The sequence below is a fragment of the Corapipo altera genome, unplaced genomic scaffold (genome assembly GCF_003945725.1).
Source record: "Corapipo altera isolate COAL_440 unplaced genomic scaffold, ASM394572v1 44, whole genome shotgun sequence".
Lineage (NCBI taxonomy): Eukaryota > Metazoa > Chordata > Aves > Passeriformes > Pipridae > Corapipo > Corapipo altera.
The window spans coordinates 17,687,157-17,707,254 of NW_020884880.1; the positions used below are offsets into that span (position 1 = coordinate 17,687,157).

Here is a 20,098-nt window from a genome sequence, read left to right on the forward strand (position 1 = left end):
TCACTTGCGAAAGCCGTGTAATAGGTTTGTCGGACAGACCTTCACTAGAAAGAACCATCTCTGTATCTTTCAGTGGGAACTTGAAATAGAAAAGCTGTAGCTTAATTCCTTATGGTGTTTTCTTGGCGTCAGCTCTATCTCCCCAGCTCTGATTCAGGCTGAAAGAAAGGGCTGTTTTGTTTTGTTGTGTTTTTGCAAGAGAGTAAAATAAAATATTAACTGTGTTTTTCTTTTTAATATTGGGAGCGTAATAAGGTCGCTTAAGAAAAAGAAAGCCAACTAGTAAGCCTGGAATGTCTCTCATTTCTTTAACAGCTACATAGTGTGCACAGCTGAGAGCTGCCAGTTGGATCCTAGCAGGGGAGAAACCACTTTAGTTTGTTTGGTTTGTATATGGAATAACATTTTTCTTGCCGTGGAATACTTGTTTGTCATCACTCTCCTTTTGTGTTTATGTTCTGCTTGGAAATAGTCTCTGTGCTGTATATGCATTTGCCAGGATGTGCACATAAACAATGTTCCATTATGGACCGCTCTGCATAATCCTTATTTACACCATATACATTCAACAGTAAACACGGTGGGGAATGACAGAGAGCAAACTCTTCTAGGCCCCTTTTTTTCAGTTAGTCCAGACTTTCTGCCATATGCTTGCTGAGGTCCCACTTCTATTCATGTTTTTATTAGGTAGAAAAAAAGTGTCCAGACTTCACACAAAGCAGCTTTTGTGTTCTCTGTCAAAAAAAATCTTCTCCTATGAAATGTTGATAGAAGTACCCAGAGCCCTTGTGGGGGTGCAGAGTTTGAATAGGCCCGTGGTGAAAGCACAGGAGGGGAGAGCAGGGGAGTTCTTGCTTCTTATGTGCCATGAACGAATATCACTTAACTTTCTTTTTCTCTACTTTTCTATTTGGCAACCAGGGTCGTACCCCTCATCCTGATGCTTGTTATGAAGGTGACATCTTTAAAGTGTTAAAGTCTTTCAGAATTTTATCTGGAAGGGATGAGGGAGGCAAAATACTGTTTACGATAGCATAAAATGGAAGTTTGACTTAGAATATACACTGTTTAGTAAAACTACAGAACCATGGAAAAAAAGTGTTAGAGTGGCATAAATCATTTTTAATGACTCTGTGCATGAAAACAGTCCGATTAGTTCTTTCTCTCATTGATTTTGTATTTGGTTAATGATTCCAGTTCTGAGATCATAAAGCTATATAAGATGTAAAAGATACGGGAAAATATCTTTAACCTCTACATTTAAACCATGTGTTGCTTTTGACATTGAAATACTGCAATGACCTGGTAATGTTTTCCAGTGTTTTAATTTTTGCTGATGTACAAAAATATCACAGAAGAGCTGAATCGTAATTATTACACATGGTATTGCATAAATTTCTTCCTAATTAAAAAGCTTCTAAATTCTGAATAATCAATTTATGAAGGCATGTGGTTTTGACAAATTATACATTTAATTTCTAAAGATTTATTGGAAATTTGACCCGCAGCTAGTTAATTATGGTTATAGTACTCATGCAGTAATACTGGAGATTGATATAATGATATGGTTGCAAATCTATTTTGGTATCGCCTACCTTTGTAGCAGGACATGGGACATGGGACCTATATATTTTACCATCTTGTTTATGGTGCAGGAAGGCATTAGTTTAATGAAGAGCACAAATATTGGATAGGTGTTTGTGGCATTTTTATGAAAAGGTACTTTCAACAGAGCATAAGCATATTGAACTTAGTCCTTCAAGTTTTACCCTTTTAGAGGCTACATTTCCAGTGGCATCAGTGATAGTTTTAGATGAATGCAAAATATGAACTTTTTTAAAAAGACTATAATAAGAAATTAAATTCATTCTTGTTAATTAGTTTTCAGATCACAAAATATTTCTGAAGCATTCCTTTTTGGACTAATCTCCCATCCACTATCTTGATACTCCTAGTTTTATAAAAGTCAGCAGGTAAGTTGTTGAAGATGAGCTTTCAAGATATCACACAAGAAGCCAAATTAAATAATTAATATAATTTTAAATGGCATCTTTCTATCCCGTCTGGATTTGCAAATGATCTATGGGAACCATAGAAAGAAAATGCATATGAACTTTTAGAGTGCAAATGTTTAGAAAAGCAAGGCATATCTTAAACATGTAGGTAGCCCTTTTAGTAACATACAAAGGTTACCCATTTTTTAAAGCAACTAAGAAAAAGAATAAACTCCAACAAGACTGCGCTATGAGAGCAAATTAATTTCTGGTTTCTTCTGACTGGTCTAAATGGGGCTCAGGAACTGCTATTGAGCAGCGATTATGCTTCATGAACAGATGTTGGTGGGAGTTGTGCATTACAGGACCTCCCTGTGTTCATGGGTGAGAATGGTGGGTGAGGGAAGAGGAGCAGTAGAAAACCTGGTTCAAGGCTTTTCTCCACTGAACCTTCATCTGAGAGTGTCCTTGGGTCTTACTGAGGAAAGGAAAGGTGTAGCCTTAACCTGCTCATCTGAAATGGGGCAGTGCCTCCAATGCCTGCCATTCCAAACCTTTGGTTAATGCCCGCACTACCAAGAGTCCCATTTTTTTACCTGTTAAAAGAAGGAAAAGAGGAAATAGACAGATCTCACTTACTGTGACCAGAAGATGGACAGAAGTTATGTGTATATCACATCAGCCTGATCTCTTATTCTGTCCACTGGATGCCTATCACCTCCTTTTTCCTAATAGTACGCAGCAGTGAAGTTTGACCACAGGAGGGACGCCCTGAGTGAGGACATGTGCCCTTCCTGGTCCCCAGGGACTGTCTGGCTCTCTTATAAAGCGGAAAACTAATGCAGCTGAATCATAACATTTTAAAAATAGAGAGGTTTAGGAGTCTTCATCTTAGATTTTGGCATTTTTAGATTCAAACTTTGTTATTTCTGATAACCAGATTCAAATTTTGTTATTTCTGATTACCAGGAAAACAGGAGTAGTCACATCAAGTGACATTATATAGTCATCACAGTATGCTAATTATATATAATCTTTGTCCTTACATTTGTATAATATTTCTGCTTACATTTGATGTGTATAGACAGAAGCGTAATGCAGTTCTAAAACCAAAATGAAATGTAATTAAATAAATAGAGATTCCCATGTAATTACTTGATGCCAGTAATTAAAAAGGACTATTGGAAAAAACCAGCTAATTTTATAAGATTTGCAGAAGTTATCTAAGAGTTTACAATAATCAAACTGTACAATTTTGGATGAAAGCAACACATTCTCTGATGGTGAAAAATTCTCTTGTAGATTAATTAAGTACTATCTCTACCAGCTGAGTACTTTTTTATGCTTCAGTAATTGCCTAGACAGAAGTCAATGAGCAGGCAAAATTTGGGTGAAAGAGGCCATTGGTACTTGATAAATGCAGTCCAGACAGCAACCCCACAAAGAATGAACTACTTTATAAGAAATACATTTTATGTTTTACATATGTCACAACACCTGATGATACAAAATATAATTTAGACCCACCTGAACTCCCTGCATTCTCTGTTCATTGTACCATCAGTATCCTGTGGTGAGTCAGATAGCTTTGCTTTTATTCTGGTAGCATTCAGTGTATTTTTTCCAAAGTATTTTTGCAAACCTATGAAATTATTCTGTAGCAGGAGAAGGAAAAGGTCTCTTAAATCATTCCAGATACATTAAGTGGGAAAGAGTTAATCTGCCCTCAGGAGTTGCTATGTAACTGAGTCCTGCTGGGAGAGTCAGGGTTTCCAGCCAATGGGACTCATCCCTACAATACAGTGCATCTATCTTGTGTTTCTTACATGTTGTCAGTTATTGGAGTTTTTCCTGAACTGGAATTACACTCCTGCTCCTTTCATACTCTCCCACTGAGTCTTAAGTAATTGTATTCCACACCAAAGTCAGAAAATAACAGTACAATGGTGTGCATTTATCCCTGAAAATGTTACTTTGGACAACTCTGAAAGACCTCTCATGCATCAAAACTAGGAAACTTTTAAAACATGAGATTTCCCAAAGAACTTCAGTGTACAACACAAACACTTGCCTTAGATCACTTTCAGTCCTCCAGAAAGCCTTCTCCTACCTTTCTGTTCTCACCTGTGCATGCAGCCTTCAGCATATTTACTTGTGCAGAAAGAGCAGCAAAATGTCTCAAACTTAAATTGTTATTTCCTGCTTAAGGTATTTTAAGAAGCCAGCATTGATTTTCCCTGCATCCTGACTAAACTCTCTCCTTAGCTATTCCTCTTCTCTAAGGCCACTCAAGGCTTGAGGGCTGAAGTGTGAATTGTTTAATTTCTCCTTTAGAAGAGCCAGGTGTGTTTTCTCAGCTCAAGCAAGCTCTGTGGTTGCGCCAATATATTTGTATGGAAGAGGTGGCACTTCTGAGGGTTTTTTTGTTGGTTTGTGTTTTTCTTTTTTTCCTGGAGGAGATCCACCCACAGTCTCTTTGAAGGCTACTGATAAGATGAGGGAGAGACTAAGCTTGGCCTGTAAAAACACTACTTAGGAATCTCTGCTTTGGCTGTTGGCTTCTGATAGAAAGCAAGAGAGTGGAGTGGTATTTGTCAACATGTCGCTCAGCTCTCAGTAAGTTTTACACTTCACTTAGATCTTTGTGCCTCATTTTTTCCTGTGAGGTTCTGTCTGATAATTTGTGTTGGCAAAGCTCTTAGCCTTTCTTGCATGCTTGTGAATTCTTACCTCTGAGTGACATAATGTTCCTGCATTGTTCAGCTAGCAGGACAGGCTTTACTACTACTACTCTGAGGAATTCTGTTTTAAAAAAAAAAAAAAAACAAAAAAAACAATTTTTAGACAAATTTAAGAATCCAGCAGATGGACCTTTAACATTTTTTAAGTCTTTAAATAACATATATTCACTATATTGTCATTTAGTTTAGACATTTAGGATCTGATTGTAGGTAACATCATGCTGTACTTTTTAAGGATAATTACAACATATTTCTCTGAATTGGGAATGTGCACACACCTCATTCATGTTACTAAACTACCTGTAGATTGAGACTTACTTTACCTATTCATCAATCTTTGTAATTCCTTGAAAAAGTTGGGCCACAACCCTGTCTTCTGGCATATCCTTTGGGATACTTCGTGCCAAAGACAGAATGGATGGATGCAGCAAGGGTGAGGTCTCGGAGGCATTTTGCAAAGGAAAGAGTATCCTTCCACGCATACTTCTTTGCATGTATCCGTATGAGATTGAGTAAAGTCTATCGTTCTGACAGTCTGATAACAATACATGGAAGATTAGTGTCCCATGAATGAGAAGCCTATTGTTGAAGATGTTTGCCCAAAACTCTGAGTGGATTAAAATAAATGCCTTTTTTTTTTTTCCTGTGTGATAACAAGGTCTGTGCAGAATAGTTCAGTCAGAAGAAGGCTCAAGATATCCAAATGGAGAGTTTTGGGCTGGTTTATGCAAAACCAATTTGATAGTTTTATAAATTAGTTTTATAATATAGTTTTATAAAACTTTTTATAAAAAATTTTTATTTGATAGTTTTATGAAACCTAATATGCTACCTTGCATGCTTAGAGACCACCTTGCACATCCTCCACTACATTTGGCACTAAAGGTCCCATAAGGGCAAAAAATTCATGATACCTCACAATGGCTGGGGCAATATGCTGTTGACCACCACAATCTCTAACTGCAACCCAGATCTGTAAGCCCTCTTTGATTAAAGCATGTGTGTCAGTTATGATTCCCTGAGCATGGACATAATACATCTGGACGTTCAATCCCTTCTGTGGCCCAATATGGGAATCTTGCAGTCCAAGGGTATGGGAATTTGCAAATCTATTTAATCATGTGGGACTAGCTCACTGAAGCACGTTGAGACCCTGCAGATTTATCTTTGTTGCCTTAAATTTCAGAAGTCAAGTAGAATTTGAGGAACACACTAAAGAAAAATTTGGTAGGTGTATTCTAGTAGAGTTTGAAAACCAGGAACATCTTGTGAACATTTCAGACTAGGCATCATTGATCGTGCCACTGCTTGTTCTGAATGTGAGGTCCAGCCTAGCCTGATTTTTCCTGAGATCTCATCTATGTTTCAATGTTGCATTGGTATAACAATGTAGGTGAGAAAGCAATTATTCCTTTTTGAAAGAGTTTTACTTGTAACAGCCCAGTCGTGGTGACTGTAGTATAAACGAATATACAGAATCCTTTACCTGCTCAACAGTAGTTATACTATGATAACCTGTAAGCTTGTAAAACTGACCCTGTTAGTAAAGTTTACTTTTCAGACTACATCAATAAAGTTACAGTGATAACAGTGTTCCTGAGAGGACATGTGCCCTCAGCTAATTCACACATTACTGATGGCATATGTTTTACAAAAGAAAAGGGACACCATTTCACCAAATATATACCTTAGTTTCTGGGTAATACTACCTCATTAACAGCAAAAATTTATGCAGGCTGTTCCCAAACAGAAGGTACATCTGCATGATAAAAACAAAGGTGCGAATGTACAGTGTGTTAGCACAATAGGCAGAATAGAGGTGTTGGCTTCATGACTGTCATTACCAGCAGATTTGAGGCTGTGTCTACACATCGTCATTGCTGTCATTACCTCTGCTAGCCAGGTAGCTATACCAGAACATTTTCCAGTCACTCCTTCATTTTGCTTTTTAAGATGCCCACAGATAGGATACTGGACTCTTCTTTCAGTGTTTGATGTAGGTTTGGGAATGAGCTAAGCAGGAACTAGATTGTCATCAATACACGTGTCAAGCTGCTGAGCACGGGTATATTGCAGTTTACATTAATGGCATAATCCAGTCCAATCTGCTTTGGGCTTTACATGACCAGAGCTCCACTCAAGTGTTTCAGCTACTTCAGGTCTCTGGGATCCCTCTATATAGGTTGTCCTTACCAGCAGCACAGGAGCACAAGCCTTAAATGCTGCTTAATTCGATCTTAAGTTAAATAGGGCTTAGGTAAGGTTCAGTCTTTGTATGTACTGAGCTGGAGTTCCAGTTACTGCTTGATAATTTTGGTCTTTTGCTGGAAGAAAGCCATCGGGGCTATCTTTGCACTAAAGGTTTAAGCTGCCATTAGTGAACCTATAGAAACAGTTGTTCCACTTTCTATTCTGATTCTGGTTACAGCTAGGGTTGTAAGTCATCTATGTTTGGAACTCCCATTTATTCCACATTTTCTAACATTATTTATTTATGTATTCCGAGACACCTTCCAGGATATCAGAACATCAGGAAATACTATCCTTTTGTTAGGTAATTTCTGTTTCACTCCTTTAAGAAGGCAGAAACAAAGTAGTTACTCAAATATCCTTTTTGAATCTCTCTTTTAGTTTTAATGGACCTCTGTGTTCTTTTGCTTTCAGCCAAGCATGAGCATATTCGGCATATAGGAAACTTTATTGTTAGATGTAGTATTCTCTGCAGTTTAATATTCACCATTTGTACTCGCTCTTCTGCTCTTTCATACATCACACTTCTACTTTGGTTTTATAGATCTCACAACCTTCATTCTCTCTCCAGTATACAATGCAATGTGTCAGTACCATGCATGGCACTCCAGTTACCTCAGCATTTCCATTATAACTCTGTTTTGAGGGATTTATAGGCTAGCAGTAAAAACTCTTTCTTGGCTAAGCCTTGAAACAGCAGTTTCTGGTCATTTAAAAAGAAAACAAAATGAAACAAACCTTTTTTTCCTCACTTCTGTTTTTTTCTGACAACCATTTAGCAGTGATGTTTGCACTGCAGGATCCTCCTAAACAGCAAGTGTAGATTCAGTATGTAGCCAATTTTAATCTAATAATGCTTTTTCTTTTTATATCCTTCAAAAATGCATATTGTTCTCTCTTTATGCATATGACATCATTCCCTCTTTGCCAATCTTTCTGGAGCCTACAGCAGTCAGCCTTTGGGGCCTCAGAGTGGTGTAGTTTGGTCTGTCTTCTTTATTTCTAATGTGGATGAGTTTTACAGTGGGTTTTTTTTGTTTTGGTTTGGTTTTGTTTTGGTTTGGGGTTTTTTTTAATAATTATCCTTTGTCTCAAAGCCCAGTAACTTACTATCTACTTCTGTGTCAAAAAGCTACAAATTTATCACAATCCAAAAAGACATTGGTTATATATGAATATCTAGAATATCATGGCTATTACCAAAATCAAATTTGGAAGGGATATTAAATCTCATGCTTTAACGCTTAAGTGATTTGCTGTTAGAGAACCGGCTATTAGAGGACCTGTGGGTGAGTTATACTTCACCATTCACTAGGGATTCCTGTATTTTCCTTCAAAAAGTCTAGTAGTAGTCACTCTTAGAAATAGATTGCTGAGCCAGATACACTTCCAGTTTTATCATATAGGGCAGTTCTTTTTCCCTGGCTCCAGGCCAAAGAACTGTATGGATTCTAAGAAACATGGTTGTGTGTTCGAGTTTGTGGAGATGAATTATTTTTATAGCCTTTAAGTTAAGCAATCAGCTTTAAAGGCAGCTTTATGAATACATACCCACTGATTAAGACAGACAAAAAGCCTTTATCAGTAAGTGATTCGCAGACTGCTTGCATGCCCAAGTTCTGGTCTGGAGCTGCTTTTCCCATCTAAAATAAAATACTGTTCTGCACTGAATAGTCTTTTGCCAGTTGCTGTTATATTTCAGGCCTGAAGTAATTCTTCCTGTTATGTGCAAATTCCTGTTTTGGTCGTTGCAAGCTGTGTATAGTAGTATATAGCAGTCAGAAGAAACCCCTTTTTGACTTAATTTCACTGTATTTCATGTTTTTCCGAGTCATTTGCGCCATTTCATGCCAGTAATTTTACTGTTTTATTTTCTTCAGGGTGATTCTTGCTCAGGGTTGATACTCATTTACTAGGCCTACCTTAGAGTTTTAAATATTCAGCCATTCTCTTGTGACCTAGTGATTTTCTTCCCCATAATCTTTGACATCATTCATGTGCTTGAGACACGAGGAAAACATCCTTTAACACTAAAAACTACATGTAGTGAAGGGGGAATTCAAGTTTTCAGATTTGAAACCTTGTATCCTTGTATCACCAGTTTGTGGGGAGAAAAAAAAAAAAAAAAAAAAAAAAAAAACCATCAAAGCAGACAAGTACTGTTTCATATTAACATCTATCGTCAATGAAGAGGTAAAAATCAAAGCCCATGTGTGAGGCAGGGTTAGTGAACTGCCAGTGATTCTCCCAGCAACTGACACAAAGGAATCTGTGAGTATCAAAGCTGAGGCAGCAAGCTTAGTGTCAGTTCTTGCCTAGGGAGTAGAAGAAAACATCACTTTGTCTCTGCTTTCACTGCTTAAACACACACATCATTCACTAGTAACCATTTACTCTGCTGTCAAAACTGTTTCAAGAGAGTGCTACATTTGATTAATAGTAAAATGGATGCAAAGGGAAAAAAAAGGCTGCCTCCCCTGAGGTACTTCTATTGGGAGAATTTTTGCATGTATTTCTTAATTTTTCCAACCTATAAATATGCCTGCAATGTTCAAGTACTCTGTTGCTTCTAGTAAAGTAATTTTTATTAGAGAGCCTGGTGTACTCATCCTAATTCTAGTTAATGCTCTCTCTCTCTTGGTGAACCATATTATGGCATCCTCAGCCTCTTGTACTAACGAAAAAGTGACCAGCACAACCATGTGTGCAGTACATGATTCATAGTGCTGCTTTCCGAATTGTCCAGTGGGTAATTGTAGTACAAAAACCAGAGAAACAGATGTAGACCCTAAACCTTGGCTGTAAATTTTTGTTTTATGATTATGGGTTTCAAATGTGCTATGTCACACTGACAAATATACAGTAACACCAAAGGAAATAGATTTCTGACTTGAGCTTAAGCTTTTTATTTTACTTATAGCTAAGAATATGTTTATTGTAAAGTTTCTGCTATCACAGTCTGAGAGAAAACAGATCAAAGCAATGATGTGAAATCACAATTTCTTTGCATGGATAAAGTGGAAGATATTGGAGAGTTGTTGCCTCCTTTGCCTCCTTGCACCTCTATGGGAGCTGGGTAGGCATTTAAAATATGTGGCAATACTTAAAGTTTCATTACATTTGACTTAGAGGGCTATTAGTTATCATAATAATTATGGTTAGTTCTGATCTAGATTAGAAAATACCCCCCATTTTATGATTTTTTCCTGATACTCTGTTTAAGAAAAATGAGTATCATACTATTTAAAAGTGAAATATGAGATGCATAGATTACTGTGTTATAGAAATAATATGAGAGTAAACCATTGGGCTGTTTGAGGAATTCGCTAATTACATGTGGTTTTAGTAACAAGTATAAAAATTAGTGCAACTATTATTTGTAATAAAGCATGAGCTACCTGGCTCATTTAGATACAGTGAGAAAAAGTAATCTTTTTTCAGTTCATACACAGTGAAGCGTGACTTCCCGACATTTACTTTCAGAAGTAGCCAGTCTATGTTTTGAGTATAACCAACAGGTTTTATTTTTGAATACGGTATTCTAAGACTGCTAATAGAAAAAAACATAACTGTATGTTTCTGTTTGTCTGATTTTGTTTACTTTAACTCACATGGGCAACATGTTTTTTTTGGCATAAGCTTAAATTGCTCCAAGAACCTTGGTCCACACAAAAAGCTGTTTTCTCCCTAAATTGGAGACTGACAAAACACACGGTGTTTTATGTCATCCTTTCCAGTTATTTTTGTGGTGACACATTACATATTCCAAACTTCTCGTGTGTCCTGTGTCCTCTGGTTAGAAAATAGTCTTTTAATTTAGCTTTGCTATTCAAAACAAAATTGTAGCAACATAGCCAGCTGAGATATAAACAGAAATTTAGCTGCTTTTCCACTTGCCTTTTTAATACAACAAACACTGTTTGCTGTGCTGAAGTGGTTTAAACAAGCCTTCCCTGAAGGATAGGTTTTTTTGTAAGCGTATGCTGTCCATAAATTTTGGATTAGAGAGTGTCAGGGGCTTCTTCAGCTGGAGGGGTACAGGCTAGGGGACGACACCCCAAAGGGCTGAGAAAGTCCTTAAAAAGTCCTTAAAAAGAAGCTGTTAAACTCTAGCATTTGTAACTCTTCTGCCTGAAGAAAAGATGGGAAGAGAGGCTGCGTGCTGCACGGACAACCACAACTCTCCCGTCGAGGGGAAGGAGGCTAAGAAAAGCTTTTGTTTTTATCTCTTCAAAAGGATTCGCTTACAGATTGCAGCAGCTCTTTTTGCTGGCCTCTAGTTTTCAACGTGGGTGTATCAGTTTCAGGGAACAAGTGTGTGTGCTGGGGGGGGGGGGGTTTGTTTTGTGAGTTGGTTTGGGTTTTTTTTAATTCTTGAACCTGTGTGAAAAGTTTTGTTAATACAATCTGCAGGCATTGTCAGAGAGCTTTCGGTTCATCAAAGGACTTTTTGTGGAGAGGGGACACCACATCCATTAAAGTGGCTGCGCAGGTCCCAGGGTGAGTCTCTCTCCAGCATTTCTTTACGGTTGCCAGTGGTGCGCCATGCCTGTGCACAGTGTCCCCTTCTCTGCCCGACCCCCATGTTGGGCTTTGCAAGAAACAGGCAATAATCAAGCGTTTCATTTTCCAGTTTCCGAATCTGAGCTTCCTTGGAGCGGGAAGCAAGGGCTCCTCTGTGCCTTGCTCCTGGGTGATGCTCACTCTGCTGGGGCTGAGGTGCCTTGGCTCATTCATTTAAAATGGAAGCATGTATGTGGTTATTGAGCTCATGTTCTTTCCACTGGGGCAAAGGGAGTGTTTGCAGGCTGTTGTTTTTCATTTTTAAATTGTCCATAGGAATGAGGACTGTTGGAAGCCTCGATGGAGTCTTTCTCAATGAGCAAGACTTTGCAGAAGGTAGTTATTTACCTAAAAAACACAGAGCTCTCTGCTGGCCTGCTGCAAATGGTGAGTCAGCCCAGGGCTGGCTGTGGCATCCTGGCCACACACCTGTGAAGGCTTTGACACCTACTCCTGCCATGAGCGAGAGCTGCCGCCACTGTGTTTTCACAGAGACCTTGGTGGGTGGCAGCAGCCCCTTAACTCCAGAATGGCTGTGAAGGGGTGGCTGGGGCATCCTGCCCCAGGGAGGGGGCAGCCACAGTGTCCCTGCTTGGCACCATGGGCTGGGTTCTGTTCCCCATGGATTAGCTCGTGGCCTTTGTCCCCTCCCGGGGAGCTGGGGCTCATTAGCCCTCTGAAAGCTGATACAGCCCCTCCGGGGCCACGGGAGCAGCCCCAGCCCCTCTCTGCTAATCAGAGACAGGCAGGACCCGGCGGCGGGGCTGAGGAGGGAGAAGAGGCGATGCGTGGCTGCCTCCTGCCCTAGGCTCAGTGGTGGGGACAAGCCCTCCCGGGCACTGCCAAATCCAGCCCATCGGGGAAGCCAGGGACTGCTGGGTGATTTAGAAGCCAATGTGAGGGAGGGGTGGTGAGGAGAGATGGGGCCTGACTCCCCCCCGCCTCAGGAGGGACGGGCCCCTGAGATTCCCCGCTGGGAGTGGGACTGGCACCGGCCATCGTCTCTGCGAGTGGTATTGAACGGGGTCCCTGCGGGTGGCATTGAGCGGGGTCCCTGCTGGCGTGTGCTGGGGCAGCGTTGGGATGAAGCTGCTCCGAGCCCAGACCCGCCGCCCCAGAAGCCGGGGCGAAGCCCGTGTCCCTGGCTGTGGAACAGCGGCAGCGCCTGCGCCTCGGTCTTGGCCTCTCCGGGGAGGAAAGGAATGTGGGGGGGGGGGAGGGAGGCACAGAAGTTTTAGAAAATCGAACTGGAATTTAAAAATCCTCCCTTCCCTACAACTGCTGAAAACATCGCTGTTTGTTTCCCACCCCGTTCCCCTTCTTCACTGTTGTTTGGTTTGGTTGTGGTTGTTTTTTTTTTTTAATTCCTTTATTATTTGGGGTCTTTTGGGAAGTTGGGCTCCCCGTCCACACCCGCCCGCTCGGCGGCAGCGGGGCGACTCCGGCAGAGCTGGGGCTCGCCTTTGCCTGCCCGCCTGCCTGCCTGCCTGCTTTTTTTGCAGGGCTGCTGGGAGTTGTGAAGGCGTGTGAGAATCCTGGGAGCTGGTGATGTCAGAGCGCTTGGGTCATTTGAAGGTTAGCAGCCTGGGAAGGGTTCACGGAAAGTTCACTCGCATATATTAGGCAATTCAATCTTTCATTCCCTGTGACACAAGTAGTAGGAAGTGAGCTGTTCAGAGGCAGAAGCATCTATTCACGGCCGAGGGGGATCCCGAGCCTCTACCGGAGCTGTTTTATCCCGGGGAGGTGGGCGATTGGGACGGCGTGGGACGCGGCACGCACCCGGCGATTGCCGCAGGAGCTGGACTGACTCTCAAGAAATTTTGGGGGAAATTGGTGGTAGCTAAAACTTGGAATGCGGCTCGCATCCCCCCATCTTGCTGGATTGGCTGGGCAGCCTGGAAAATGGTAAATGATCATTTGGATCAATTACAGGCTTTTAGCTGTGTTGTCTGTCATAATTCATGATTCTGGTCTGGGAAAAAGACCAACAGCCTACGTGCCAAAAAAGGGGCAGAGTTTGATGGAGTTGGGTGTACTTTTATGTGCCATTTTCCTCCACACCTAGAGGAAAGCACTTTTGCAGGCATTCTGTGCAAGGGGAATCATGTTTGACTGTATGGACGTTCTAGCAGTGAGCCCTGCTCAGATGCTGGATTTCTACACTGCGAGTCCGTCTTCCTGCATGCTCCAGGAGAAGGCTCTCAAAGCATGCTTCAGTGGATTGGCACAAACAGAGTGGCAACACCGGCACAGTGCTCAATGTAGGTCCCAACTGTTATTTTTCCACTTTAAAGCAATTACTATAATTATTATTGTTGTTGTTATTATTTCATTTATTTATTTATTTGTATGCATTTAAAAAAGAAAGACTCGTAATTAAGTGCAGAGGTAATGAGGGGTGGGGTGAGTTTTTCTGCAAAATGTGGTTTGCAAGCTTTTTTTATCCATTTGGCAAGAAAGGAAAAAGGAAAGAAGCACCGGACTTCTTTCTGTTTATCCCTTCTCATGTGGCACATTGATCCTAAGAACAGTTGTGGAGCCAAACAGGAACACATAAAATTGTAATGTAATACAGCAAATACTTGCAAAACTGCAGCCAGTGACGGATGAATTTACATAACATCTCTGTGATAGCTTTTTTTTTTTCTCCTTAATCTAATTTTGTAGCACGTTTGATAATCAGGATGCATGTTGTCTTGAAGTGCATTTTGGCAGAGCAGCGAAGCAATTTAAATACTGCTCTCTACAGTTCTTGCAAAGATGTGGAATTGCAGTGGGTAGGTGCCATTCCAAAAATCAGACAGAAGTTTTAAGTTTCCGAAGAAAAGGCAATATTTCTTTGTACTGACCTTGCTGCCACCTTTCTTCTTCACTTTGTTGCTCTAAGAAGTTGCTGTTTTGCTAGAAAACTACTTACTGTGAACACCCTTTGAGTTTAACCATCAATTATTTCTATACCTTGAAATGCAGACAGCGTTGCACTGGTAACAGAGGAGTGAGAGTTAGTGGTATGACACTTCTGAAAATGTACTATTATTTTATAAGGCCTTGATTTGTTGCTGAAATATATAGATGGTAAACAACAGCAGTATTTTAACACCCCAGTTTCAAGTTTGAGAAATGACAAAAAATGCCAGAAAACACTAGCTTATACTCTGCATAAAAACTTGCAGGATGCTTCACTGCTCTGACGGTGATTTAGATAAATGACTTGGCTATCTATCAAAATGTTTTTAGCACGCTCTCGGGCACTTCAGTATGCCATTAACTGTATCAATCTGTTTTAAATTTTCGTTTCACAGTATGTTAAAAAGTTAGCTAGGAATTAGAAGAGTTCTCCCTTCAATATCTCTGAGGGGTGGAGGGAGGAATTGAAAAATAAATGTAAAACTGTTTGGTGAAATAATGTGTTTCACTCTGCTCAAAAGTTTTCAGTCACCATATGACGTTTGCGTGGGTTGAGCAGTGAAAACAGAATTGTAAAGAACGGTGACTACCAGCCTACAACACTGCAAATGATTTGATATCTTTACAATTAAAAGGAGACTGTGAAGTTCAGCACGGGATATTTATTTTCTTCGCGCTGTTTTCGAAATGCTTCAAATAAATTATGAAACAAAACTTTTACTTCAAAATAATGTTACTAGCTACAGGAGAGCTTCAGTTAGCAAAAACAAAAATCCAAACCAGATGTTTTACTAAAAATGTGTTTTCCTCCTTTCATGGTTTAAACTTTAGTATAACTTCAGCGGTGATATTGCGGAAACTTGGAATTAAATTAACTTTGCTGGAGTAGGAGGGATATACTGTCGTTAAAAGCTTACACGCACAAAATATTCTTTAAATAACTTCTGGCTTTAAAACGTCCTGCTCATTCTTTTGTATGTTGTTAATACCTAGAAGCAGGATTCTTAAAAACAAAATGTATGGCGTTTGTTCTTGGGCAAGTTAAACACAGGATTACCCTTATCAGAATGGAATGAGTGGTAAATATGTCATTTGCCTAGGGCCTGTGATAAGAGACAAGTGTTGATAACAGCAAAGTTTAGCTAATCAAAGAAACTCATATTAACAAGAGTAACTAAAAATACAGGAAAATGCATTCAGGAATCCAGTCTTGTAACTTTGCAAGCAATAGGATTAATCTTCACTGCATGGGAATTTAAAATTGGACCGAAACCTGAATCATAATACGATGGCTGTAATTTGAATTGTGAAAGTTAATGTATAGAAACATGGAAAAACAATTTAGTTAGGGTCCAAATTAAGATTACTGTTTAATTACTAGAGCAAATTTTGTTTTCAATTTTGAAGAAAGTGTAAGCAGCTTATGCGTATGAGTAAATATATAAATGGATTTTAAAATACCAAAATTCTCTCAAAGTGTAAGATTTTTATCTGGCATCTCATTAAAATAATGACAAAACCAGATTTTTTGTGGTCCAGAAAGATTTTAATAGTTTAAAGGGTGCTCCAGTGCTTATAAATATAAAGATAGCAAAGTTTAATTCTAACTCAAGCATTTCATGATTCTCCTTTTTCAAAAAAATCTCTGTGATTTAATGGAATGTAATAATAGCTAAGTTTTGTAATTGTTAGATGTGTGATAGATAGGGTTTTTTTGGTCTACTTTGTTGTTTTATTTTTGGTTCTGCAAAAAAAAAAAAAGCAGTACACCTGCAGCCTTTGCTTTAGGCCTTGGAAATATTGCTTTGATAGAGACGTGATTGTAGAGTAAAGCATAAATGGCTATTGAGGGAATAGTACATGGATAGTGCAGACTCAGAGCAGGCCAGTAACAATCCCAGACAGCATCAGGGTTTCAACTGAAACGCTGGCAAAATTGGCCATTGCAGGGTTTAGGGCAGAATGCTGTAGGTCTCCAACTTCAGCACATCTTCAGTACGTTAATCCTATTACGATTCACTAAGCTAGCACACTCCTGCAGCATCATGAATTTACTAGTCCACGAGGGTCTGCAAAGTAAAAATAGAGGATAAGGCACAACCCAAACATGACCTTAACTTGTGTGGTATTTTTTTCCTCTCCCCTGTGGGAGGAAAAATCTGCCATGGGTTTGCAGTGCAACTGTTAGCCATTGAGTATTGTGCGATGTTTTACAAACACGCAGAAATCGCCCCTAATTTTGCACTCATATATGTTGATGTTTGATGTGATATTAGTTAGGAGATTTAAAATGAAATTATTTGTTTGCAAAGAAAATTATGGACTCCGAAATGAGAGTAGAACCAACTGCACTTTTAATCATAATTCATTCTCACTCCTTTTGTCATAAGATAAAAATCAGGTCAGTGTAATCAAATTAGACAAGGAGGGTTCTTAAAAGAACAAAAGAACTGAGATTGCAAGAATGAATAAGTAAGGTAGAATTTTCTGCTCCCTTGTAGTGCAGCGGCAACAAACACCGAGAGAAAACCAGTAACTTTCGGTGAAATATGAGCTAACTAAATACTGCAGAAGTGGGAACAGGACAGGTCCTGAGAGAGGAGCTGCAAAGAATGGCGATTTGACCTTGGAAAAGCCTGTTAAAAAAGTCTTCATTAGTCTTCATTAATTAAACAGGCAAAAAAAACAAATGAGCAGGCCCAAAACAAGAGTAAGTTTGTTTGTCATTATGTAGTGTTTCAACTAATTATATCAAGTAGAAGACTACTGCCTACTGCATTTCCTTAGGGTTAGAAGCATGAAAAATTTGATGAAGGCAAAAGTTATGGATATGGCAGCAGAACACATTGGGATGTTGAGGCTCGTATAGTATGCAGTTCTTATTTCAGTTTGGTAGGAAGTGTTTGCCTAGAGAGGAGCTAGCGGGTGTTAACTTTTAGAAAGTTCATGAAGATGGGACTGCAGAAGGTGTATGTTTTCCTTCAGAATTCTGGATTATTGCAATGTTTGGGTCAGGTTCCCATTCCCTGCAAGCGCTGGAAACATCTGTGCTCAACAAAAAAAAAAAGCTCACTACTTTATTTTCTTTCATCTTTCTGAATTTAAAAACAAACATTTTGAAGTGAAGGACTTGTAATCTGCATTCCCAAGTATCAAATTGCTGCAGGTGTGTTTGCTAGTGCCCAGAAGGCAAGATCTGTTTGAACCAGGTTATTTTCTTTAAAGTTCATCTATAAACTTTACAGCTAAATTGCTTGGATTGATTTGCTTAGGGATACAGTCTTTGTTTAAATTTTTATACTTCTAGCTTAATGCCCTGAAATATGTTATTAAAAAATGTTTGTTTCTGATCCACTACTTACAAAAAAATTGCATGAGGATATTTTTCTTCCAAATTAATTGAATGGAGGAAACTATTCTCTACATAGATTCTAATGCAGTTAGCCTGATTCGTCTGCTGGCACAGGAAAACTCTAATGGACACGCACCGCTGTCAAAAACTCCTGCAGACAAAAATGATGAGAGGCGTTCGCTGGTGAAGTCAGGGTGGGATAAGCTTGGAGGAAAAGCAATGTATCTTTGGGTGACTCCCTGCTTGCCTAATGAGTCTGTGCAGCAAAGGTGCAACTTGTAAGAACAAAGCCAGGATGGTGAGGCGATGCCTTGAAGAGGGTGAGTTAAGGAGTTGAAAGACCGAGATAGTGTTTCAAACAGCGAAGTTAGTCATCCTCACATCCAGTTAAATCCCCACTTACTGCTGAGCTGTTTTTGTTAACCATGTGTGCGTCACACCAGCACTGCAGCCCAGCCAAGGTGAGGGGCTTTGCTCAGGGGCGCACGGGGAGTGTGGCGCCCTGGTCGGCAGATTGTGGTTTCACCTCCCCTAAACACGCCAAAAGACTGGTTTTGCTCAGGTCTAATTTATATACCGCCCTTTACGCAGCCGATGAAGTGCGGCTGTGTTACACAGCCAGCATTTAGATTTGGGAGTGGGGTTGTGAAAGGGACATTGTGCTCAGAAGGACTGCTGTCTGCCGCGGTCCGGCCGCGCTATGCCCCATCCTATTGAGACCTCAGAAGCAGAGCACAGCTGCAATGAGTTTCCAGATCTGTTTGGCCGTGGGGACCGGCACTGGTATGCGTGCGAGCCGGGGGGGGGGGAACTTCCCTCTCCCCTCACAGTTTCTGCCTAGGGGGCTGGCAGCAGCCTCTCAGCAGTGAATTTACAGGGGCGGGCGACTGGGGCCAAATTAGTTGTGGTTTCAGAGGGCTTTCCAGAGCTCTGCTAGGCTGTAGCACGCAGCCCCATGAGGAAGGATATCAGTTGATGTATAAAATGGCCAAGGAACTTTGGTAAATAGACTTTACCCTTCAAATCCAGAGGTCCTGGCAGCGGCTGTGTGGGAGGGTGGGGTTGTACTTTTCCCCTTCCTGTACTTGGACACTTTTGATTATCCAGACTTTCTGGGACTGAGCAGGGCTGCCTAATAACAAAGCCTGCATAATATAATTGCCTAAATAGGCCTATTGTCCTTTTCAAGTCACTGTGCTGTGAAATCTTTCAACTTTTTGCTGAAAATGTTGTATCTAATGTTTAAATGGCTTAGTGGCTACGGAGAGGAGGGGATTCTTTTCCCTCATTTCTCATTGCTGAGTGGTTGAGAATCTGATTATATTCCTGCTCCTATTGATGTTTACTCCTTTTGGGAGGCAAATATTTTAGCCCCTTCTGGCAGGGTAAACTGCCAAAAGTAATAGGCCTGGAAATACAAAGCTATGATTGATTTTGACCTTTGCTCACGTGCATGAAGTCTGTCCCCATGCACTGTGACCCATGCCACTTCTTGCTGAAATCCAAGCCCTTTCAAACCAAATGGAACCACAAAAATACAAGCCACAAAATGGTCAAAACTATTTTAAACTAACAGAATAATAATTTTGTCAGTGCTACAGGAAAAAATATAGGCATGAGGGTAACAACACTGAATTTTCTAGCAGGCAAACCAAGAGTAATGTCTTTCGTCTACTGCTGCCGCCTTTTTATGAGAACCATATTCTAGGTATAAAATAAACAAACTGGTATCATGTGGAAATGATTCTGTGCAGTTTTTTGGTCAAAGTAATCTTAGCTGTTCCTCCTAATTGTAATCTGTAAACAACTTGCATCCAAAAATGTGGATTTTAAACTTTTTAAAAATAATCTAAGGTCTGGGATTTTACTAATTTGTCGTTGCATGAGCAAATGTGTTTCAAAAGTTAAGAATGTCAGAAACAGTAGCCTAAAGTTAGCATCCTAAATCCACATTTCATGGCTTCATTTCCAAATATGCTGAGCATCTAGGAACTCCCTCAGCACTTTTTAAAACAAGCCATGTATTTGAATGACCAATTACTATTTAGAACCTTCATTTAATTATTAAAAATGTTTACAGGACTGTTCCACTTCCCCCAAACTATATGAAGAAGTAATTCAGTGACAGAGTTCACAACATCAACAGTGAAAATAGAGACATAGGACAAAGTAGGACTTGTTTATAAAAACATTTTACTCTCTTTCTATAAATTTGCAAGTCAACCAAGGTTTTTTTCCCTTTATTTTGTCTGATTCACAGGTTTCTCTGATTCTCTGTTTGCTTCCAT

General features: G+C 39.9%; 1 protein-coding gene across 6 annotated transcripts in view; it reads left to right on the forward strand.

Annotated features, from left to right (window-relative positions):
• Window positions 1-20,098, forward strand: part of RARB (retinoic acid receptor beta) — a 328,154-nt gene that overhangs the window by 222,429 nt on the left and 85,627 nt on the right. For 2 of the 6 annotated variants that reach the window (XM_027638987.1, XM_027638988.1), the window contains exon 1: window positions 13,130-13,812. The exons of 1 other annotated variant lie outside the window; for it this stretch is intronic. In XM_027638987.1, the coding sequence (XP_027494788.1) occupies window positions 13,656-13,812 (157 nt within the window). In that variant the 5' untranslated portion in view covers window positions 13,130-13,655. 3 more of the 6 variants (XM_027638989.1, XM_027638985.1, XM_027638990.1) reach the window with 3 other exon arrangements.